This window comes from Corvus hawaiiensis, chromosome 8, assembly GCF_020740725.1.
Source record: "Corvus hawaiiensis isolate bCorHaw1 chromosome 8, bCorHaw1.pri.cur, whole genome shotgun sequence".
Classification (NCBI taxonomy): domain Eukaryota; kingdom Metazoa; phylum Chordata; class Aves; order Passeriformes; family Corvidae; genus Corvus; species Corvus hawaiiensis.
In genome coordinates, this window is record NC_063220.1 from 23,135,828 (window position 1) to 23,161,603 (window position 25,776).

A 25,776-nucleotide genomic window follows, 5' to 3' on the forward strand; every position below is an offset into this window, starting at 1 on the left:
GCTGGAAGCCGGCGGTGGACACGGGCGGTCGCCCCTCGCCCGGACAGCATTTCGACCCTTTTGTTCAGAGCACTGCCCCGCCATCTGCACACACACACTGGCGCTCCCTGAGATTGGGCCACCAGAAGTCAGGCTGCTGGGCGAAAGGCTGCGAGCAGAGGTTGTGTAAATCCAGGCTGTGACGGTGACAGCGCGGGGAGCGGGCTGCGGGGCTCGCAGGCAGCGCTGCGGTCCGCAATTGCCGCCCGCCCGCGCGGCTCGGCGGGGCTCACGCAAAGGGCTGCTGCCCTCTAGTGCTCGGGGCCCGCCCGCACCGCGCGCAGACTGCGAGTGAGCGCCTGTGGCCGGCGCGGCGTGAGAGGCGAGGGCGCTCAGCCGATGGGACCTGACCGGCCTCGCACGTCTGCAGTCCTTTTTTCTGGCTTTACTGCTTTTATTTAGACCGTAGATGAGAGAGTGAGATGCATGGGGAAGTGTTTTAAAGACTAAAAGAACTGCGAGCCCATACTTCCTTTCCTGAATCTCCTTCAAAGGTGTTCAATATATCCAAACTAAGCATCGGTCCACCCCTAAAATTCGGCACGCTGATGCTTTCTGTGCACTTGGGTTTCTTTGATTACAGTATCTAGCTAACTACACAATTTATGTGTCTGAGTAATTGAAAAAAAAAGAATCTGCTCTGATTTTTCAACATATTTCACAAGTATTTAATCATAAAGTCAGCATTAATTCTCTCCATGACATTAACACTGCAAAACTGGTAAAGATGCCCTGAGGAGACAAACGCATTTGTTTGGGGTTTTCTTGTTTATTTGTTTGTGTATTTTTTTTTGCATGCTTTTTGTTTCATTTTCACTAGAAAGGGACATTCCAACCCCGCAACATATTTCTCTGATGATAGTTACAATAAGCATGGAAAGATTCCAAAGAAATCACAAGTGTAGAACCTTAAATTGTAACAATTATACCCAGAGGAGTATGGAACTGGTTAATGATTTAAAGTATTATGCCCTAAATGCTCCTATTTTAGCCAACAGTAGAGAATCTGTAGACAGCACATGCCCAGATCAAAGCTGATCATGTCAATGTCATTCAAGGAGGGAAAGATACCCTCCTTTCCCCCTGCTCTCCCCCCTACCCTTTTTTTAAACAAAGTATGACATCTGAGGAACAGTGTGTTGATTGTTCCACTGCCAGGATACGCATAATGGAAACATTAGCTCCAAGATAACTTTTAATCTGTCAGCCTAATGGCTCCTTAATGTGTAGAGGGCTTTAAATGTATGTCAGCCAGGGCTGTATAAAGTAATATAGTTTGTGGCCTGAATGGATCTAGATGACTCTGCACCATGACACAATATGGTTTATTATTAAGTATCAGCTCATCAGCTTATTCCCACGGACTTGGACAAGCTTCTCAATTTTCCAGTAACAGATTATGTGAGAAAAAGCTTGCAGTGCTTTTTTTTTTTTTTTTTCCCCTTTTTCTTTCTCCCCCCCTTTCCAAATTACAAGTTCCTTCCCTAGTTGCACTGGGAGCCCTGAAATGTATTTACAGCAGGCTGCACTTTATCACACGTCAGCTTGACTGCTAGTTTACGCTGAACATTTATGCAGCTTCCTTGGCCCAGGATGCAAACTTCACATCTTTGTATTCCTATCACCTTCACTGCAAATTTTTCCAACATCCCCTCCCTGTTGACTGCTTTGCTCCCCCCTCCCCTACTCTCACTTCCCTACATACTCCCCCCTTTTTCCCCCCCTTCCCACAAACAGGCCAGTGAGACTTGACATGTCACAGTACTTGTCTGTGCAGGATACTTGCAATAATTCAGTGTGTTAGTTCGCCTTCTGTGATTCCTCTCAGCTCTAGCTTAGGTGTGTAATTCTAACACCATTGCTGTAGACTGGATACAGATTTGATTTTGTGCCTTTCAGTAATTTCTTTTAGTCTGAAAGACCATTTTGTGCCCCATGCTGTAGGGTGTCCAGAGGAAAATGTTATCATTTTTCGGCCGCCCTGTGCAGGGAGCAGAGCAGAGGTAATTCATCTCCTCTGAATGGGAAGGCTACCTTCCTTGAGTCTTGTTACCCTCGGAGGGAGGGGGGAAGTCAGGATCAGCAGTTTGCTAGTGAAGGTATGTCTTCTTTCTCCAGGAAACCTGCCATTGACCACAATCCCTAGTTCATGGGCACCTCTTTGGGAGTATTTAGGGACCACTCTGTGAGTACTGTGGCCATGGTGAAGGGATTTTGCCTTAGCCAGAGCTAGCTCTGTCCTCAACCTTCTCAAGCACAACCTTACCCCTTTATGCACAGCTACTTTTTCTGTCACAGAAGAATTATGTATCATTTTTGCTTACATTTAGTGTTTCTATCCTCTTAAAAAGATATTAACTAGTTTATAACATAAGGAAAGTTAATATTTGTGCATTTGTTATGTGAGCACTTTTGAGTATTTTATGATAGTAATTTAGGGAATTTATCTGAGTTTTGTTTCTTGCTGCCATATTTCAGGTCTTTATAAGATTCCTTTCTACAGCATTTAGCTGTGGCACAACCAAAGGCATTCATATCTGTTGTATTTTCCTCTTTCTGTTGCTCCTTCTGCCCTGATTTAAGGAGTCAAGATCCTGTGTCTTGACTCCAGCCTGGAGCAATCTGGAAACTATGGTTGCAACAAACAGATCAAATGGTAGTGGCCAGAGAACCCATCACATTTACAAGGACAGCTGCAACTCTTCTGTTCTTTTCCTGTGTCACACTGCAGTTTGTGAGCCCAGTCCTCCTCACACTGGCAGTGGTTTGTTTGCTGGGGCAGAATGAGTCTGAGTGGATCGCTCCAGGTTACACCCTTGGCTGCTTTGGGCAGTACTTGGTCACCCGGATGATCCTTTACACCTTTTCTTTTCTTCCAAGGGATCTTCTCAGATTCCTGTGTCAGAGAATTCTTAGGCTGGATCATATTTAATAGAAACAGTTATTCTGTTTCACCAAAAGGAACTGAAAGTAAGTTTTCAACTAGACAACTAGTTAAAGTTGTGAGAATTTCCAGGTAGATAAAGGGAAAAATGACTAAACTCCTGTAAAAAAGGGTTTGTTTTGGGGGTTTTTAATCCAGTTTTACATATCCCTTAGAAGAAAAGATTTTTAAGAGTTTTAAATTAATTTGACTTGTGGAGGTGTTTTGCCTAAAGCAGTAGCATTGTAGACTTTAAATTGTTCATAGATAGATATTTATTCTCCTCTAAGTGTTGTCGGTAGGGAATTACTTTCCTTTATAGGAAGTTTATATTAATATTTAAGGGAATTTCACAACTTCTGTTCATTAATTGTAGAATATGCCCAAGTGCCTATGAAAAAAATGATAATGGTATTGATATTTCATCCTGAAGGGTCTCAAAACAATTTACAGATTGGTAGTATAACCACAATGAAATGCACCCAGCTTCTTCGTGGAACATGGCAGCTGTTTAATAGCCCATAGCAAAACTATGCAACAGCAGGTTGTGCAAAAAAGAGATGAATATGGATCAAATACAAATTGGCAGTGGAGGATTTAGGTACTGTACTCTAATTAAAGTTAGGTGAAGTAGAATTCCACTAGAATATTGAGTTTGTGTATGAAGTGCTACACTTTATCTGACCACAGCTCCTAGTACCAGGCCCTGTGGTTAGTCCATGTGAAAGGCAGAAGGCTGTTAACTGAAATTTAGTCCCTGATGGATACTGCAGGCCAGTGTTTGACAAACAAATTTAATCGTGAATACTTTGCTGCTTTCACTTGCAGAGGGGCTTATTAAAAACATTTGATGTTAAAATGGGTGCCTGGTGGGGATGTTGGGCAGATGTGGCAATAGGTTTTGATGGGGGTGGCAAAATTTTTGGTTTGACTACTTAGTTCTAGTAATTACTTTTTAAAGAAAACTGAATAGTACCGGAGGAAGCTGTGTTGCTGGAAGCTGCCCAAGTTGTGATGACTGAGAGGTGGGTTTTTCTAGGTGTGGAGTATTAATGTACTAGGAAAAAGAGGTGGGAAAATGGCAACAAAATGCTACCCAACAACAATTCCCTTAGGTTACTGTTGGCTTGAGCTGAATTTTGGCCTGTAACTAACTAAGGCTGTATGATCTAACGCATCCCATTGCGACTTGCTTTTGCCACTTCTAATACAATACATCTGCAAACTTCTTTTTTACTCTAGCAAAGTGTATAGAGGCTTAAAAGCACCGTAGCCCTCTGCAAAATATACCAAATTTAAAAGAAGCTAACATGGCTTGCACTTTTTCACGTGCTTTAGTATGCATGTATGTATTTATTTATTTATTTGGATAATTGGGTTTTCCCTCAGCAAAGGAAAGGCTGGTGTTGCTGACATTACAATGTGTTTGTGAAGAAAGACTGATACCACAACACATGCAAGCAACTGCAAGGTCATTACTTACCCAGCATAATTAGAACATCCATTCCAAAGGGTGAAAACATTTAAAAGATAGAGAGGGAATTTAAAAATTATTCTTCCCAATGCATTTTTTTCATAATTATAGTTTTAACAGCTTGTGGTGATGGTAGAATCAGCTACTTAAGAAAAATTAGAAGCCTCATTCAGGGAAGATGATCCCTCAAGAGACCTTGTGTTGTCATTTCTTAAGAACCTCGAGCAGAAACCTCATTCTGGATGCTGTGTATTGTTTTGATGTATGGGGGGTATACTTAGCTTATTATGGCCAATGCTGGATATTTTAATTAAAAAACACCAGAACAGCCACAGCTGTATTGTTTTCCCCTTATTCTTTCCCTTGTCTGTGTACAAAAGAACAAATGTACTTTTGCCCCTGCAAGGAAAGAATACCATAGCAGATAGGCAGAAAAAAACCCAGTAGCTTTCCTGAATTTGCATGTGACATGTCTTAGCATCAAAATTCTCATTGTGGCACACAAACCTCTTGCAGTTCTCTGAGCTTTCAGTAGTTGCCAAAGGGAGGGGGAACATAAAGAGGAAAAACAAAGCAAAACAAATAACCAAGCCAGTCACTGCATTTAATTTATGAGCAAGATTATTGTTTTACAAATAACCTTCATGATAAACAAGGTCTCATGGCAACATTTTCAAATGTGCTTTTATCAAGGCTCTCTGAGCAGCGTGTGTAATATGCCTGGCAATCGAATCACAGCTGTGTGCCTGGGTAGGGAATCTCTGCGGAGACAACACTTCCTTAATTTAAACAATTGTAGGCTGCAGGATTTCAAAAATTTCAGCTGACTTTAACTGTCACTAGCCCAAGCACCTTTATCCCCAGGCGAGCAGCAGCAGCTGGATTTCATTTCCTGCTGCCAGACTGTCCGACATCTTTGCTGAACATCCCGGGAACAGAGCGTCTTTACTTTAAGGATTTTATTCAAGGTGACAGCTCCTCACACTTTAGTGTTCAGATCACCTCAAGTAGCTGAGATATCAGTGAAAATGAGAGCACTTCTCCAGCAAACTCCAAATTTAGATTGACTGAGGTTATCCTTAGGCCTCTAGACCCAGCCTCCATGACAGCACAGGCCTGCCAGTAACTTTAAAACTACAGTGGAGTTTGTAATGATGTCTGGGGAGAAATATTCTGCCAGAGCAGCGGAGGATACTATAAGCGATAGGAAATGATGTCAGATTTAGTTAGGACTGGAGACAGTGTTAGAATATACTTGGCATAATATGGCACCGGTATCTCTGTCAGCATCTCTGTTTTCTGTCACCGCACACAATCCCAGGCCTGTCTGTAGCCCTGACAGTGTCTTTTCAGATCAGGTTATTGCCAACTTGGAGACTGGCTCAGCACAGCACCATACAGCCCCCTTTGTTTGAAGTCTGCCCTTTTGTCATTAATGCACTTGATGTCTATTTAAATCTGACGATGAATACAGTATCTGTTTTCCTGTCAAGAGATCATTGACAATATTAATGCCTCATGTCCTTGCCTCATTTTCTAAGCACTGACACCTAGCTATAGTCTCTAGCATTCATCAAACAGCACTCTCTCACCAGCATCTCTATAAACAGTCTTGCTTCCAGTCCTTAAGAAATGCAGGAGACCTCAAACAAGACTTTTATCAATGCCAGTGAAAAAGGAGTCCAAAGAATGTCGTTAATAAACTGCTCATATCCTTTGCATTTAGAGCTCTAAATGGCCTCGTTACCAACCTAATGCCTGCTGCAGCCTGACTTGGAATATCTGTTTAGGGAAAGAAAAACTTGTTCTTCATTAGACTTTTGGTTAGGAATGCTAATATCATCTTTTGCACGTGGTAACTGCTCCACTAGTGAAAGTATTGAAATTGAAATTATTGAAGAAAGCTCTATGCAGGAGGGAAAAGTGTTCAGGCACTGCACCATATAGTGCCCATTTGTATTACCCTGAAGGGAAATGTTTCTCACAACAAATGACAGGCCTATCAATTTCCCTGCCACAACCCTCATAGGAATGCGTTACCTTCACGATGTCTTGGAGAGAAAGAAGAGCATGGGTTAACATTAATCTTGCATGACCCATGCCTTCCAAAGCCTTAGTAGCTTATCTGACACGTTATACTGGAAAAAAATGGATGCAGAATATAAAAGCTTGCATAGTTAATTCATACTGCAGGTGGGCACAGTAATGGCTGTGTGAGTTCTGGAAATCTAAAACAGGAATGAATTGAGGATCTGCTCCTCCCCCTTCTTTACCCTTTATGTAAAGCAGTGTTTGTCTCCTTTGGGCTAGGTTATGTTTGCCCTTACAGAGGTGAGCTGGATACTTCAGTGTCTGCTCTGGTAAGACACTCCCAGGGCAGAGGAGACCTGTTCATGAGAGATGACTTTAATTTGACTATACATGTCTGAGGGCTCAAAGAACAACTCTGCTAGTAAAATTCAGCATCTTTGAGCATGTTCACAGGTGGGATGTGACTGTGAACTTACGCTTTCACATACCACTTAGTACCACCAGAGGGGATGCTTTTGAATAAGGTAGTGAGATTTGCAGGTATGTGTGTCTCACCCATAGCAGTTAAGGCTTCTTCAGGCATCTTTCTGCCTGTACTCACTGAATAATGTGCCTTGCCTCCCAAAACCAGTATTATGGTTAATTATTGAAAGCATCCTGCGTGTGCCAATATTTAGCATAATTAAATTGTATCTTGCTCATGGGATGTTGTGATGTTGTTTGGAGGGATACTTTGGAAATGTTTTTATTAAATATTTATTTGTATGTATAAAAATGCTGGAGTCTGAGAAGGCTAACTGTTCTTGCCAATGTCTGTCGATGGCTTCCCATATAGATTTCAGCCGTGCACTTTGGTTCTCTGTCACTGAAAATAAGGATGGTTTAGGTGCTTGCAGTACGACTTTGGGAAAGTTTGACAGATTTTCCAGGATCCACATTAAACTGTAGTTATTTGCTGTTGGGGTTTTTTTTTTCCTGATTGGTTTTGTTCATCAGGAAAAGCTTTTAAACACATAGCAGGGAGATAGCAGAGAGCACTAAATATAACTTCAAGCCAGACTTTCTATTTTTTAAAAGCAGGACAGAGGTACTATGATTTAAAACACAGTATATGATGTTTCAGTGTTATGTGGTTCTGTTTTTGAAGACACTTGTGGATGTATGTTTAACAGGATAGGTCATGTAGGTATTTGAACAAATTTTTCTGGTGGGTTCAAAACTGCTGATTGAAATGGCAATACTGTATATTTGAAATGCACAAACTTTCTTTTGCAGGACAAGAGAAAACTGCTTCTTTCCCTCCTTCAGATTTCCCATGTTATTTGCTGTATTGTATATTGTTCTACTCCAATCCTAACTGTAATTCATTTCCTTTTTATTGTAGGCGTTTTGGGGAAATGTCGCTACATTTACTATGGAAAACATTCCGAGGGCAACAGATTCATCCAAGATGACCAGCTATAAAACACAGTGCTGTTTCGTGCCTCTTCAATCCCTCTACACAAGAAGCACAAATCACATCTAAATTTTAAGCATGTAACTAAAGTCCTCTAGTGCCTTCTGCTGACTTTGCCAAGCCTGTCAAGATCATCCTTCTATCTTAGTCTGAGTAGTCACATAGAGATTGACATGATTGCCTTTAAGCAGGTCCCATCCACCAGTGTGACAGACAGCTGCAGCCGAGCACCCGGCCTGACAGGAGGAGCACCGTGATGGATTGCCTGGTCCAAGTGCTGCTCGCAGGAGAGCAGGGGTCACACCTGGGGCCGGGCTGAGCCTGCTCCATCGGTGGCGCCTCCGCAAAAGCTCCGCGTTTATCTCTGCCTGGCCTGTTGAGCGAAAGTGGCTGGTGATATCAAAGTGTTTATAACAGAGAGAGGCTGTAATTTCAGATGAAAAAGCCCTTATCAGTTCTTTTTTTTTTCCCTGTGAATTAAGTGCTTGTGTTTCTATCATCTCATATGTGCATACACAAATCCTTTCACAGTTTGGTAGTATAGCCACCCACCCCCAAATGAGCCTAGATGGATTATTTTTTCTTTCAGCAGGGAAAAATAGATATCCTGAAAACATTTTGGCCATGCAAAGCATTGTCAATCTGTGTGAATGTTTATAAGCAAAGGAAAAGGATTTAAGCAATTTCCCAGACAAACAAAATTTTCTTATCCTTGAATCGCATCTTATCATTTACTAGCTCTTACCTTCAAAAAAGTGAGTATTTCTTTATGCTGTAGAATAGTGGCATAGTTTAACTGTTTATACTTGGAAGAAGTCTTCGTTAGTGGTATTGACAGTGTGTGTTATTCCTGGTTTATTGCACAAGATATTTTTAACTTGTAGGGATTACGTGTAGAATTAAATGCTTAAATTTGGGGAAAAAAGTGATTAAAAGGAGTGATATAAATCTGCCACCAGATGGGTATGATTATTCAGAGGGGAGAAAAGTCAACAAAAGTAACTGGTGGAATTAACATAATTAGCAGCTTTACTAATACGTTAGAGAGATGAGTTCTGAATAATCCCTTTCAGTATCGATGTAAGAAAAGTTATTGTCAAATGTTCAGTCAAGAAAAAATAAAAAGCCATGGCAAATTTCCTGCTTTTCTGATAAAGAGGTTAGATATATTTAGAATCATGAACTTGTTACTGTGAAAAAGTCCCATACTTCATGCATATATTGTGTTAAATTCTACTTGGTACAGTGGGATTGGCCAAGGAATATGCAAAAATTCTTAACTCTGGACTGTTCCAAACCCATTCATATTGATCCCAGCTGAGAGCTATCACTGCCTAGCTGTTATTGATTTGTTTGAAATTACTTGGTGGTCTTTGTTCACTTTCCTGGTTGAAAAAAAATCAGTTTTTAGAAACTGTCTACCTTGAGGGCTGTTATTAGATGGCATTACAGGTGGAAGTGAACTGGATGTGGAAGCCAGTCATGAAAGCAGGTTTGACTGATGAAATAGTGAGGCTTGCTGCTGCTCAGCATTTTAGGCCTTACTCAGTAAACAGAAGCCTTTGCTCATTCTGGAAGCATATAATAAATCTTTAACAGATACTTAAAATCAGTGATGAACACAGAACCATCTAGTTCACACCACTTGTAGTTCAAATTGAGTTCTGAGCTGTTTGTCGTATAAATTGGTGTCTGGAAAGCACATTTTAGCCACTTCTAATGTCACATGACTAAAATGAAATGCCAATTCACATTAGAAGTCCTAGGAAATACCAGATAAATGAAAACTACATGCCTCTTTCTTTAATCAAAAATATAATTAGAAATATTTAGGGCACTTGTCATCTGTTTTGGTTCCCAATAACAGCAGTCTTAGTTTGTTCCTATCATGATGTCTGTTTTGAAGCCTCCCCACATTTTGGCCATGGCAATGTTACAGGCAGCAGCGTTCAGAGTAGGGGTGTTTAGAATAACCTAATGTCACTTTCAGTCTGTTTGCATATATGTTCTTGTCTTTGTAAAAGGCTTTAACCCTGCCTCAAACAATAAACAGCACTTGCAAACTGACCGCATGATTTTTCCAGCTTTGTTTTGCTTGTTTACTTTTCCTAATGTCAAAACCATTTGTATCATTTTCAGGAGTGTTTTCTTCCTAGCAAAGCTTTGGAGGCAAAAATATTTTTGGAATGAAATTTGAACAAAGTCTCTTCCACTTTGGTTTTTGTTTTCACTTGGGGGATTATATACCTATAGTTAAATATGGTAAAGCCCTAATTAAAATCTGCTTGATGGGAATTTACACTAAATGTCTCTGATTCTGGAAAATCCAAAGGAAAATCTGTGAATAATTATTTTATATTACTAACATGTATTAGGATATTATGTAAAAACATGCATGGATGTGTATTAATGTTTATGCAAACACATTTTTCTTTTTTAATATGCAGAGCATTTTATTTTCAGATGTGTTCTGCTGAAATTCTGGTTTAAGAGATGGCAGAATTTTCACACCTGGGATTGCTATCTATACTTGGTTCTTTCCTAAGTGGGAACTGTGCCTGAATTTCTTGAATGACCTATCATTTAGGATGAAAGTTACAGTAAAGTAATCTAGGAAGGGACTCCACTCTCTTTCCTTTGCTCCTTCTTCTCCATATGTGTCACATTTTTGCCTTTCAAGATTAACTAGGCTATTAAAAGTAAAAGATTTGCCTACAAAGTTAAAAATATTTTAAGATATGTATATTTCAAAGGCACACACGACTGCATTATTAGTTCTTACTGTTGTAACAAGAAAAATTTGGCCAACCATGTTTCTTGACAATCAAAAACATTAGAGCTCTGAGGTATGCTTGAGTAAGTAACCTTCAAATACTACAAATTTTAAAAAAAGTCCAAACTTCAGTCCTAGCTTCAGTCTTGAGGTGACCTTTGCCTTTTGTCAGACATCACACGTCTTCACAAATGAAGACTAGGAGGCAAATGTTTTTATTAGGAGTTGTCTATAGAAGCTGTGCCTACTAAATTTGTAACTTTATGTATTGAAAATGTTAATCCCTAGCCTTAAAATTAAAAATAAGAAAACTAGAAATTCACTTCAAAGTTACAAAGATAAATGACCTTCAGTGAAAATCCTGCTGTTATGGATACACAAACCTAACTTTAGAGCACGTTGGCTCTAATTGAATCTGTTGCTTGCATAAATGATTTATGGGATTGCTGAAAGTATGTCACCACTGAAACCACTTTTTTCTCCTTTCTTAGGGCTCAGTCTCACACTATTTACTCTAGTATTTGCCTTACTCAAGCTGTGAGTCTCTTCGAAGTCAATGTGTTAGCCATGAGAATTAGAGTTACTAAGTTTTGGAAGGCTGATAGGCAGTCCTTTTTAATACATTTGTTCTTTGAGCAGAGCATTACTTGATTGCTGAGTGTTCGATTCTCACATCTTTACAGATGAAAAATCACTGTATGCTGGTGTACCAGTGCTCCCATTTAAGACAGAAGAAAGAAACAAACCTGTCTGTGCTTCTGAAAATGCTTTCTGTAAATTACAGGGTTCATTTGCTGCTAGTGGATGTATTTAATATTTTTTATTCCTGCCAACAGTATGAGTATGTTGGGAAATGTTTGCCCCCAGCAGAACTTTTCTGGTTGCAGCCTTTGTGGTGAGGTTCTGAATCAGCCCATTTTATACTGACTCACATTGAGTCTTGCCACATATTTCTTCTTAATGTGGTGTGATAGTTGGCACATGAATCTCTGCATGCCCACTTTGGGAAAGTTTATTGTCTTTATTCTGTAGATCTGTCTGTCTTTTTGCTTTGTTAAATGGTTGGCATATGTGAAAGAAAGAGATGAAATTCTGCTTTCCAGAGGTGTAACCATATAGCCACATTGAGTCTGTATGTTTGATGTGGGTTTCTAAGTATCCGTTTGCAGGTCCAGTCTGCAGTTCAGTAAGTCAGGCGATATGAAGTCGGGGTCTTGCATGGGTTGCTAGCTGTTGTCCTCTGTTCCTAAAGATCTCTAGCTGTGTCCTTGTCTGCTTCAATTGCCATGTTATTGCACTGCAAGAAAGTGATGGCACAAAATAGGTAAGTGCTCCCCTTTTGTTTTTAAAGTGAAATTTCTGCTTCTCTGCTTATAGTATACGAATTGAAGTGCATGGTTTGTTTTTTTCAATGGTTTTATATGTACACCTGGTAACTGTTACATCTCACTGGCTAGTCTTTTTCTGCTATTTAGTTAAAATCTGTTTTCCCCAGTCTTTTCTACTCCTAGACTAAAACAAAACAAATGATTGCAAGAAAACAAGCATTTAAAAATCTTACTATGGGGCCATGCCTATGTGAACAACTCTGTGGGACAGATGAGCACTGTTATACACAAACATATCTAAATGGATTGACAGACCAAGATCCCAATTTGGAGCTTTGGAGTTAGCCTGTGAATGTGAACAACTGATAGAGCCTTTGATTTCCTTATGCCACTCTCGCAGCATTAGCTGGTTAGAGAAAGTTGTCTTGCCTAAAATGAGTTAATGCTCATTTTACTTCTAATATTATCCAAATACCTCACCAAGGCCTTGGATTACATGAGAGCTAGGCCTGAGAAAAATGGCTTCTTCCAGTGATTAATAACCTGCTCTTAAGAAGTCTTAAAAGTATTTTCTTTGGCATTTGCTATGTGAGAACATTCAGGATATACTCAGCACTCCTACTTCATCAGAACTGGCTGAATTAATACATTTTCCATGTGCAGTTCTAAAGCAGCTGAATCTTTCTAAAAGTTACCTTTTAGGTTAGGTGACTCTTGATGGACTTGCCTCTGGTGGTGTTGTCAACCTGAAGCTGACCCTTGCTTAGAATTGCTGACAATTAGATTAAGGTTTCAGATCAGGATTTTCACAAGCCTTCAAGGAGCAGATATTTTTAAGGACAAAAGCTAAGTCGTAGTCATGGCACATTCACAAAATATCATCATCATCTCAGAATCCTCAGCATTTTAAGGAAAACAGCATCTTGGAAAATATATTTAGTTCTAGCTTAGTTGTGTTCATAGGTTTTAACGTAAAATATTTTCTACACTATCACATTACATGCAATTTTTAGGCTGTGAGAGCAAGTTTCTAGATGTGTTCAAAATATCCTGCAAAACAAGTGTAAAATCTCTTGCAAATATTTTGCATTCTGATTGAAACTTTTGTTGTCAGTTCAAAACCAAAACTGTAAAGTCAAGGTTGGGGGGTTTTTAACCTATCTTAATCTACAGCTTTTATAACAGATCCTTGAACTCTCATCCACAATTCCTCTTAGATAATAAATACATCCTAATGGTATTATAGCTTTATAGTAAAATATATATGAAGTAATCTGTTTGGAAATGTCAGTATTAAATGTAAGATTTAATTCAATATTTTATTTGGAAATAAAGAGGAGCTTCACAGGATCTCTTCAGATCATACTCTGGAGAACATAAATGGCAGAAGTTTGCAGCTTAAGAAAGTCTACGTTACTTTTACAACTAAATCGGGAAAATAAAATAAAGAATATGAATGTAACCAAAAATTATATCACTGACTTCGTTTTTATCTGCAGTTGCCCTCCTGCTTTTAATTTAACACTACTTTTGCAATTCAGTATTTAAGATTCAATATAGGAAAAACAAAGGATATTTCATAAGACAATCTACTTATTCATTTTATAGGCTTCTCTGATTTTTTAAGACCTTTGGAACAATGTGAACACTCAATTAGCTGGCATTCAGTGCATCTACCAAGTAAGCAGACAGTTGTGGACTTCAGGGAATTTTCAAACACACATGCTGTTCAACCTTAGCAATTTTCTTTTACCTAGGAATTGTTTTCAGAAATTCCCTTATAATGAAATTTCTGTTTAAGTTGATAGCTGTAAATGAGGGCACAGTTGCTTCATTTCCTTTTGACAATAAGCCAAATTCATCCCTGGTGGAACTCCATTGATTTAACTCTACTTGAGCTAAGCTACACTGGGGATGAATTTGACCCAGCTCAAGATTTTTTTCTATTCATCTTTTCTTTAATTTCCTTTAGCTTAGTAGTCACTTTAGGGCTGGACAGAGAATTACAATGCAAGAGAGGGGAAAAGCAAAACTTCTCTGCTCAAAAGTCATTTCCTTTTTAATACCCTACTGATTTAGCCATGACTCGTAATGTGTTTCAGGTAGCCAAATTTCAACATCAATTTTGGAAGGAAGTTCACGATGCTTTGCGTCTCTTTCCTTGGCTACTTCCCAAACCACCAAATCACCACCTAGTATACAATGCACATATTATAAAAGGCAGTGTTAATGTCAGTGCTCTAGGAAACTATCTGGATAAACTGCAGTTGTCATGTGGTGCTTGATATGGTTAACTGGATCTTCACTGATTACACCCCTCTTTGTCCAGTACTTCAGATGGTGGTAGAGCTTTGAGATCTCTACACCTGTAATGCCCAACATATCTTCCCCCAAACTACTGCTTGCCATGCCTGAATTTCTGCGAGTCTTGCGTGATTTCTGTCCACGTGGTACTCATGCCAGTCTTTTTTTTTTTTCCTTAGAAGTTCAGGGTTTTGTGGGTTCACACCCAATAAGTTTCAAGTTTGAGCAAAAGCCGAAAGCATCGTTCAGCCAAAATCTCTGCTGAGCTGTATGTAGTTTTCATCTGAAACTGTAAATCCACTATGTTCACTGAGGGGTTAGCAAAACTGGCCTGAATGTCAAACCTCTAGCAGCTCTCCCAAATCAGACTAGTTCTGGGTTTCATTACAAAAAGATTGCACAGCTCTAGCTAAGCCCTCATTTTCCACTTTCAGATAAATGCTTTTTCAGCTGTATTTATGAGGCTTCGAGTAAAAAAAAAAAAAAACCTAACAGCTGTTAATGTTAATCACAAGTTTATATCATAAGCACATTCTGAGTCTTATCCTCTTTCCATTCATGTCAGTGGCAAAGCTTTCAACATCAGTGGCAGCAGGAGCAAATATCACAAAATATAGTAACGCACACCCAATTTAAAAGGAAAACAATAGAGGTCTGTCTTAAACTAATAAAGCCAGGAATAGGATTCTGTACTGTTGAATATCTTACTCCATTTGCGCATTCACTTTTGCACCATGTAGTACTTAGTGGTAATATAGAAGCAAACATAAGGCTCAGGTTCATGCTCGAACAGTTGGCATTTTCTTATGGGTCATCAAAATAGACATTAAAACAGGACATTTGACATAAGGAATCAAAAGATGGGATATAAAGAATGAGTGTTTCTCACCCATTCTAAGAAAGAAGCCCAGATTCATTAGTTTTGAAGCAGCTGCTGAATGAAAAATTTCTGGAACTTTACACAGTGAAAACATTCTTTTATATATAAAAATAGAAATTAATATTATTTAACAAAATTTTAATCTATTCCAGAAGTTGTTATGCTTTTAGTGGGGTCTGGTCGGTTTGGTTTGTGCTTTTTTTTTTCAAATCAAAACTTGCAGGATTTAGCCCATAAGGCATTCTGCTACATTTGCCAGTTGGGTTTTAGGGCTTAGTAAGTTCACGTTTTACCTAACTCGAGGGCCAGCTTCACTGAAATTTTTGAAATCTGAACAAGCACTGGGCCTGCAGACCGTGCTAATGAATGTTTTATGGAAAATGAGAAAATAAGTTTCAGGACTATGAGACAGGATGGGTGGTTTCAGCTTGTGCCAATTCTAGTAGTTTACTTTTAAAACTTACTAAAATAAAAATACATGTCCTAGTTTTCCTACCATAATATTATAGCTAATATAACCTTACCTGAGAGGATGCTGAGATTTAATAAACTAAGATGTTCCCAGCTCTATTGTATAATATACCAAAATAATTTTGCTTATTCTGTTTTTATTTTATACAAAATGTCATATTTAAAATAATTTTTTCTTTTCTATTTTTGGTAAAACTAAATTCTAAATGTCACTGTTAATGCCATTGTTAAAATTTATCCTCAAGGGCTTTCTGACATAGATAGCAATGATAACAGTTGTCTTTTTTTGGAGCAGTTCTAATTTGAGGCCACAGTATGACATCTTTTCTGAAAGTTATTTTTTTGTGTCATTGCTTCTTATGTTTCTGAAAACATATCTGTAAGTGCAAAAGAAAGCTGTGACTCTTTTCTTGTTTAATAATGGCTGTATCTTGTTTGCATAAATTGCAGTAGTTCTTGGCTGGATTGCAGAACGCTTCCTTTTATGAGAATTCTCATCTCCAGCTTGTAGGCCACCTCTCCTCATCCCCCAGAGAGGAAAAATAGGGTCATGAAGGAATTTGGAATTCTTGTTTGTCCTTAAGTAGCCATACTTACGTAATTAGTGATATGAAATAGACTCTGCCTGTTCCCATCTTTCTTTCTGCTACTCAGTCACTGATTTCCTAATTATATGGAATACTAAAGTGAATTCTTGACTGTGTGCAGTGATAGCTCTGCTTATATGATTCTATGATTTGTTTGGTATTCACTTTTTAATTTAGCCTTCAGTGTAGCCAAGAAAAAGGTGACTGCAGAAGCATTCACTTTTAAAGTGAATGCTGGAGTTTAATTGAAGATGATGAATTTTTATGTTTGAAATTATGTTCTGTTATCTAGCAATAAGTGGGTAAACAGTACCTCAGAGGAAAACCAAAACCAAAAAACTGGAGGCCAAAAATGTCAGGATTGAATGCACGGTGTGTTGAGTACCCGGAAAACGCTCGGCACAGCACTGAGGACAGGAATATGCATCCATCCACAGGGAGAGTGGCTGCATTTTACTTAGAGTTTTGGCAATGCCCTCTGCAGTGTCCCGAGTGATCCTCTGCTAAATGAGCATTTCCCATCTGAACCCAGCTTTCTCCACAGTGAGATATAAGCAGGCAGAATACTTCCCCTGAAAAGGAGTTAACCACTCTAGGACCCCTCCAGACCTAGTAGGGAATAGATGATATATTTTCAAAAAATGAGATTAAACTGCATGTTTGCACATATGTGCAACCTCATGTGCCATCATTGCATTTCTCTTCTTTTGTTTTTAAAAATATTTTGAACAAAAAACCCAAATAATTATTTTAAGAAAATTTTTAAGTCCTACTGCTAGTCAAATCCAGCTGAAACATGGCCTGTTGAAATGGGCAAAGAGAGCTCCAGAGTAAAATTACACAGTATCTTACTGTGTGAAACATGTCTGGCTGCCCATACACAGTCACCAATAACTGCAGGAGAATCTGAAGAGCTCAAGCTGCTCAAGGAAAAGGAAGAAAAATTAGTGTTTGTTATGTCAATTAAACCCAAAGGGCAAACGTCATAATAAAAAGAGTCTAGAGTTTTAAGCTTTTTTTGGTTTGATTTTGAAAAGACAAAGAAATCACAATCTGATCTTAAGAATGAGATTTATTTATTTAAAATGAATGATAACGATACAAGACTGCTGTCTTCTTTGGAGTTGTGTTTTCAACTCTTGGAATCCTGCCCTGGAGACTCCTTGGTGTCCATTAGCAGATCCATTTTCTACCCTTGAACTATGTATTCTTATCAAAATGTTAATTCTTCCAAGCTTTTCAAAAAACACCCCAGTACATTGTGTATTTTATATGCCAAATTATTCCACTTTAATGGAAAAAAGAACAGAAATGTTAAGGAATTCGTGTGTATCTGAGTTGTGCACATCAATCTTCTAAGGCGGCACATAACAAAGGTCAGAAATAGCCTAGTGCTGTGTTTTGTGTAGCTCATCATTCTATGAGGAAATGTGCCCAAGTTCCTCCTAAAACATTGTTTTCAAGCATGGTTACTACTGAATATATTTCTAAATGACAAGGTTTATTTGTCTGTATTTTGATATGCTTAGGGGAAACTCAGGCTGACAGTTAGAGGAGGCAGGAAGAGGGAACCACAACAAGTTCCACCCAAACACAAAATGTCATCTCTTCCCTAGCTAAGATACAGAAGCAGCCTGATGAAAAAAAGAGCAGACATTTAAAAGTTTCTGACATGTGTCACAGATGCAGCCATTGAGCCACTGTTCCTGATGTAGCTCGAAATGACAGCATCCAAGCCATTGGAACTGGCTGCAGGACATTCAAAGTTTGGTGTGTGTCGCATTTAATCCTTGTCATAGCACATCTCGAGAATAAAAAAGACAAATGGACACAGGCAGTAGTAATAGTTCAAAAAGCTTAAAATAAAGCTTCCCAGTCTAATTGATATTATCAAGCTGTGCTAACATTTACCAGCCACCAAGTAGACAGACAGGAGGTCAGCACCCTTTTTTCTGCAGTTTTCCCCCAAGTCAGAAGGATAAGTCTTTCACTAAGGGTGACCCAAATACATGAACTGTTTATTCAGAAATAGCACTGACTTGCCAAAGATATTCCTTAATAATCAAAACATATAAAGACAGAAAGGCTTCAACCACCGATGAAGCAGCTTGTCATGCATGACCCATGTTATTTATTTACACTAGCTTAGGATCAAGCCAGTGTTGGTGATTGTTGTACCAAGGAGCTGATAATTTATTGATTGTACCGCCGCTGGATATTTTACATCCTTGTAAAGTTGAGATGCAGGCAGTGTAAAATAACATTCTTTTGGAGTTACCATGTTGGCATCCTCTTTCAAATAGTGTGTCTTTTAATGCTGGCCAAAAAAAGTTTGTGTACATAAAATTGATTGTCTGCAGTGGCTCAGGGTCTGCAGCACAGATCACTTGAATCAAGAGCTTCACATCTAAGTTTCCAGAGAATTTATAGTCAGCAGCCCCATTAGCTTGTCATTGATTGCAGTGGATGAGTGCCTGCTCCTCATCTAACTTCCAGTTTAACATAGGGGATACTTTTTCATTTAGCAGCCTGGGAGGTGAATAGAGAAGATTCAATTTAAGCATTTTCCAAATACAATCAGCCTCTGATAATGTGAATCCCCTGGCAAGTTGGAGTTGAAAAAAAATAAAAATCTTTTGTATTAAAAAGTCAGTGGTACCTACAGGCTATTGGACTGGTTTCTGCTTAAATCTTTTGGCTACCTAGGCATGGTGATAAATCAAGCATGGTTTTAACAGTCCTTCCTTCTGTATGCTAAGAAAGACTCAAAACATCCACAACATTATGATAGTGGAAGAGAAGATTCAGTGAAGGAATGTGTTCAATATACACATTTTTTTGTACAGTTTTATTAGAGTATTGACAGATATATTTGTTACCACCCATTTCACCATCACATTGTTGGGAAGGAATGTTGTATTGTTTTGTTGTCTGAAGTTCAAAAATATTTTTTCAACAGTATTTTTACTTTTTATCATTATATCCAACTGCAGAGCCAAAAGCTTGAAAACATTGTAAAAAAAACCCCATATATTGGTATAGTTCTAATTAGGTCAGAAATTAAAAAAAAAAAAAAAGTATCCAAATAGAATCCTACCTTAATTCCTCTACTCTAAAACATAGGTTTGGACAAAATCAAGTTAGTGTGCTGGGACCTAGATTCTGACTGTGTCAAGGTTCTCCATTTGAAAATACTGACGTTCAAATGTGGTTGTCTTGGTTGCTCCTGGAAGAAAAAGATTATCACAATTGAACATTTGCATTCCACATGATTTTGTATGCTATGTTCATGAGGTGTTCACCCAGTGAACCCCTTCCTGTGAGTCTGCATTGAAGGATGTTGAAGTCCCCAGTACAGTGAGAAAGTTGTAGCAGGAACTGGTGTTGCTGAGAGGCAGAGAAGGCAGGGCTGGCTTGCCCACAGAGACTTTCTGTGTAAGGTGGAGAGTTCCCCACAGTGCTACTAGTGAAGGGAAGGAAACAGGTTAGCTTGAAGGTTTGCCCTTTCTGCATGCAACAGGTAAATTGCAGCTTCCATGGTGCATGGACTCGCCCCCAAAATTCTTCTCCTGAAAGATTTGCAAGTAGAGACCTGTAGGGATAGCAGATCAAAATCTGTATCATTCTTAATGTTACCTCAAAAAGGAAATAAGCCTTGTCTGACTAACAGCAAAAATGTAAATCAATACTGTTCTGTGACAGGTCAAGTTGCATCTTGAGAGGCAAACCACATCCCTTTGTCCCCATTTACAGTGGCACAAAGTGGTTCTATTGCTAGCAGAGCATGACATCTGAAATTGTTTTGCTGAGGCTGTGGACCATTTCTGTATTGTGAAGATTGATGCACAAAAGACTTTGAATGGAAGAATGTGTAAGCTGAGATGATAGATTCTTTGCTCTTTTTGGGGACACTATAAAGTCCTTCTATCAAGATGTGGCTGTACATCCTGCAACAAAAGCTTTTGCATGTATTATGTTCCTTCACAAACAGTGAAATAAATTATAAAGAAGGATCAGAAAATTAGAAGAAAGGTATAGAGGCATGGGCAATGCCTTGTTCTTTTACAGTAATGACAGTGATGAAGAGTATTAAAGGACCTAGGGGATAGAAAAAAAAATTAAAACCAGTTTTTATAATACATAAATGGCTGTAGTTGACAATCTTCATAAATGTATGTGTTTAATGATCTTTGGTAGTAAGTGTTTTCCACAGGGCAGAGTTAAGATTGTGGCAAAAAGACTATTCCTGAGTTTCTTTCTTCACTGTACATCATCTTCCTGTTGAAGACAGTTATTCTTGTCTTCTCTCATACATGAGCTATTATCTCAAAGAAACTAGAGTCAAGTGCAGAAGAGAGACTCTCCATTCAAATTATCATGTTGGATTCCATCTCCTCATTTTTGTGTCATTGCAGAACATGTTTGCGTACTCATCAGCAATACGAGTTCATCATTTCTCTCTGCAAATGAAACTCAGTTTTCTGCCAGATAGTTTCAGAGGATTTATGTAAGCTAGGGATTTCCCATTTGCCTTAATGGGAGGTACCCCACACTGTACAATAGATTAGTGGTACAGCAAAGGAAGAAAAAACAAAAGACCTCTAGAGAGCAATGTTGTTTTTAAATATTTCCCTTCTGGTGTAATAACTTCCATAGCATCCTATGCATTATGAGATGCCTGATTGAGCTGATCTCCTGCATTGTAAAATAAAGCCATAATTATCATTATTAAGTGTAATTAACTGTACATATGATCACTGTGAAGAATAGAAAAAGACAAAGATAGCATGAAAACACTCTAACATCATAATTACTGGTCCATTTGTATTGTCCTTGTTAAATATGCATCCGCTAAATAATTTGATTTCATGTCTTGAGCTGTGTTGCACTTTGCTTATCCTATGCTGATTATAAAGGCTTAATCTTTTCTAGGAATCTTTTTTATCATCAATGTGTGGGAAGGAATGAAAACAAACAAACCTTTGGGCCAGTCCATAATGTTCACCATTTCCTAGACTTGTATTTTCTAGTAAAATTTTTTTAATTACTTCACGTATTTAATCTGCAGAGTCAAGGCTTCCAGGGGTAAATGTCGTTCAACAGATTCACTTGGAAAACAGTTTTTGCTAGGGAAAAGGAAGGAAAACAATCTTGTGCTATGCAACAGTAAGTCCCAACATTGTTGAACAGATTCTGTAGGTTAATGGAGCAGCCTGAACTGCAGGTCCTGAGTGGAGTTACTAATTTTAGTCATCTGTTGAGAAGACTCTTGGTACCACCTCTGGTTGTCTGACTAGTGAAAAGAAATAGAGTTACAAAGCTCTTGTGGCCTTCAAAATTTCAGCCTTAGAAAAAACCTTTCATATTTACATCTCATATATTAAGATGGGCCAAAGCTTGAAAGACTTCGTAAAATAAGATAAAATGGATTAGATCTTTTCTTCTTTTGGGAATTAAGCTTTTTTTGTATGATTTTTTAAAAAGAGTCTAAATTCAATGAGATTTTTTGGGAAATGAGCTAATTAATGAAAAAAGATTTCAGGATTTAGCACTTTTGTAGGAATGTCACAGAGTTAATGGGATTATTGACCAGGGAAAGAGGTTGCAGGACCTCACCATAGTCTGTTTATGCCAAGGAATTAATTTAAGGTGTCTCTGAAATGAAACCACTGTAATGATTTCTGAGATCTGCCTCTTGTTCTGGTTAGGTGCGATTTTTTTTCCTGCAGCAATACTGTAGCAGCATGACTTGTAGTATTTTCTGCTTAGTTCAGAATATCACCAATTCCCAAAAGAAGCACATTTTCAATTTCCCTGAAGATCTAGTAGTGATACAGCTGAGGTTTGGGGTGCTTTTTTTGTTTACTTATTTCTATAACAGTCACTCTGGTAAGGGAAAAGAGCAGTTAGAGAAAGGTTTCAGTGCGGAGCATCTGGAGAAGCACTAGTGGAAAATTTGCCAGTGAATGGGTAGCAACTTGTTGTGGTGATGGACTTTTTCCTGTACTCTCTCACGGAGGCTGGTTACCTTTTTTAATATAATAAAGGATGAAATAGTTAAATACATCACAGTTTTGCCAATAATAGGTGTTGGTGTATAAGTCTAACTGGCAGTCAGACTGCCCAGGTTATTGATTTTACTGTCTAATGGCTGAAAGAGATGTTATCTTGATTAATTAGAAGTCAAAACCAAATGCATCTTGCTTCTGTTAGATCTCCTGGCATTTGTTTTCTTTTTTTTCTCCCTCGCCAGTGTTGTCGTACATGTACCTTTAAAATGTTTTAAACTAAAAAGCTATCAAGGTCAGCAGTATACAAGCCCTAGCAACTTTATTTCAGCTGTCAAGGAGTCCTTAAAGCATGCACTGCTTTTGGTGCTGGAAGGTACCCTTTTAAAGCATAAGGCTATTCATTTAACCTCAGCAAATTAAAATCCAGTAGGCTATTATTCTTAGTGCTCTTGAAGTAACTTATCACCTCATTATGTTATTGGGCAGAAATGCTGACATGCTGAATATTACTTTATATATTCACTGATGGTTTTACAGGAAAACATATTTTTCTCTTTTGGAGTATTTAGTGTTCTGCAAACATGTTTAGTGCTTAATGTGAATAAGCATTATAAAGACAACTGCAACATTGGAACATAAAAAAGTAGGCAGTTTTCTAGCAGCTACTCTGAATTATGATCAGTAAGATGATAGAAAAATTGATAGATGGTAGGGGAAAAAAGTCTAGGGTTAGTCAGCAATAACAAAATGTGCAGAGTTATAATATATTGTATTAATAATCACTTCCTGGTGGTTTACATGCTCTCAGAATGCCAAGTACTAAGGAAAAAATTAATCTTGCTGCACTTATAAACAACTTACATCTCAAGTAAGATTCAAGCAAAATTCAAGCAAAAGGTAGTCGTTTGATTTAACTTGTTTCGTGTTTTATATTATCACAATCTAGACCTAAAATTACCTTACAAAGTATACAAAAATATAATATCTTGCACATTTCTGAATTAAAGTGAAATTGCCATGCTTACATATCAAAACTTTACCAGAGATTCTGTTGTCACAATTGGTCTGATTCTGAAAATTGTACAAAAATCATAGAATCATAAAATGGTTTGGGTTAGAAGGGACTTTAAAGAACACTCAATTCCACTGTCAATGTCACTGACAAAGATATTAAACAGCACCATTCCCAATACCCCTAAGGAATGCCACACATCATTGGGCTCCACTTCAACATGGAGCTGTTGACCACAACTTCTTGATTGCAACCATCCAACCAATTCCTTATCCACCAAGTGGTCCATCCATCAAACCCATGTCTCTCCAAACATGGATATTGAGCAGGATGGTGTCAATGTTTTGCACAAATCCAGGTAGATGATGTCTGTTTCTCTTCCCTTATCCACCAATGCTGCAACCCCACTGCAGAAGACCATCAACATTGTCAGGCACAATTTGTCCTTGGTGTCCCTGTAGGCTGTCACCAGTCACAGCCCTATTTCCTATGTGCCTCAGCATAGTTTCCAGGAGGACCTGCTCCACAATCTGGCCAGGCAAGACTGACTAGCCTATAGTTCCATGGGTCTTGTTTTCTCAACATAACAGGGATACATTTCATATATATTTAAAATTCTTTGAATCCCATGAATGCAGTAGCTTTCTGTTCAAAAGTGTGTAATGTGTTAGAGAAAACCACAAAGCACTGACTCAAATATTGCTGCATCATCTACTGAGCAGATGGTTTACATATCTTCCTTTCTTCTTAGTTGCTCCATAACATTTTAGCATACAGTTAATCTGTTTATCAGGTGTCAATTCTCTCCTTTAGGTTTTGTTGTCATGAAAGTGTCTAAAGAAAAATGACCTAGAGCACTACACAATTTATAGGTGTGGAGTGGTTTAAGTAACCAATTTGTAAAGCTTCAGACTCAATTTATCTGCTGCTTTTCCCATGGAATTTACCTAGAAAAAGTGTAAAATGCACGAGACTCTTAAGTACAACCCCCACTTTGCTTGTCTGCTTGGCGTTCACAAAGAAAAAGCCATACCAGGAGCCTGTTCAGTCCAAGCAACAGACTGCAGGTGTTTTCTGAAATAAGGACATAAAAGGAAAGAATGTAAATCAAGGCAGCCCTGTGGTCATTTTAATTGGCATTCTTACCATTTTTCCAGGTCTCTGCAACTTCCTACTGTGCTGTTGCATGAAATGAGAAGTTACCACAGCAATTGCAATGTCCTTGACCATTTTTGACTATAGGCCTGCTGAAATATAGACCTCCATTTTATTTAATTGAAATTCATTGTACAATTTCAGTAAATTTAGTGCTGCTGATGGCTGTCAGATTGAATGCATTGGATGGCAGGTTTAGGTAGTGGTAAGATTAGCTATCTTAGAGTTTCATCTAGGCAGAGGTATAATTCAGTATTTTGGTTTTATTTGGAGACCACCTGTGAGGGGGGCCTGCTAGTGCTGAACCTTTTCTGAAAAAGCTAGACTGAGTTCACTCTGTATCATCTGTACATAGTATATATATGGTACATATATGGTTGTTTCCATTCAGAAGAGATATTGACTTCTTGCCCTCTTGCCAGCCAACACATCCATTTTGAATTCTTCAACAAAGAGCTGAACCGGAGGGCAAATCAATAGATACTGAGGAGTGCATACCAAGGGTGGTATTGTGTGATCATCCTAATTTTTACTGCTCTGGCCTCTATGTAAACAGGACCCAAATCTGGTAAAAACTGTCATAGTGTAGGTGTTCTAGTGTCTAATCTTGGGAAAAAAACCAAAAAAACTGACCCAGAGATGCTTAAATCCCTTATGGTTGCAAAGAAAATATTGAAAAAAATATAATATGTATTTATATATATATAATATTGAAAAATGGAAAAGAGGAATTGACTTTGGGATATGTGGTGCAGAAGAGTTTAAACCAGCTCACATTATGTGCCAATGGCACCGTCCCTGAAAAGGTGAGCATCCAGGGCTCCTGGATGCTTTAACATGATCCTGTGCTCTGATGGAGGCAACAGTGTTATGTTGAACCAAGTCCTTTCTTTTCCTCTGGCATTTCCCCTTATTTCCGAGATGTCTTTTCCCTCACAGCAGTACTCTTTACTTCCTTGTTCCAAAGGAACTTTTTTTTCTGGGCAATGTCACCCTTCATTTGTGGAATAAAGGGAAATAAAAGCTGTAAATTACTGATTCTGGAAGTTTACATGAAGGAAATACAAAGTCTTTCTTCTGAGCCTTGGAATGGCGGTCAGAGTCCTGCCTCAGCTGCTAAGAGGGGCCCTGCTAATGCAGTCAGGTTTGCTCCGTCTGCCACGGCTTTGAGTGACAGCTATGGCCCAGTGCACATCCACTGAAAACTAGCATCAGGCAATGACATACAGTTTGATAACATAAGATGCTTAGGTTTTTTGGCTCAAGTGAGATGTTCAGAGCTAATAGCCCTGTGAGCAGAGTTTCAGCTGTGATCTGTACCTTGAGATATTG

General features: G+C 38.5%; 1 protein-coding gene across 2 annotated transcripts in view; it reads left to right on the forward strand.

Moving 5' to 3' along the window:
* The window catches only part of LRMDA (leucine rich melanocyte differentiation associated), a 641,405-nt gene extending 631,415 nt beyond the window's left edge, over positions 1–9,990 (forward strand). For both annotated transcript variants that reach the window (XM_048310523.1, XM_048310524.1), the window contains exon 7: positions 7,852–9,990. In XM_048310523.1, coding sequence (XP_048166480.1) covers positions 7,852–7,931 — 80 coding nt within the window. In that variant the 3' untranslated portion in view covers positions 7,932–9,990. The remainder of the gene's footprint in view (positions 1–7,851) is intronic.
* The last annotated feature ends 15,786 nt before the right edge of the window (positions 9,991–25,776 follow it).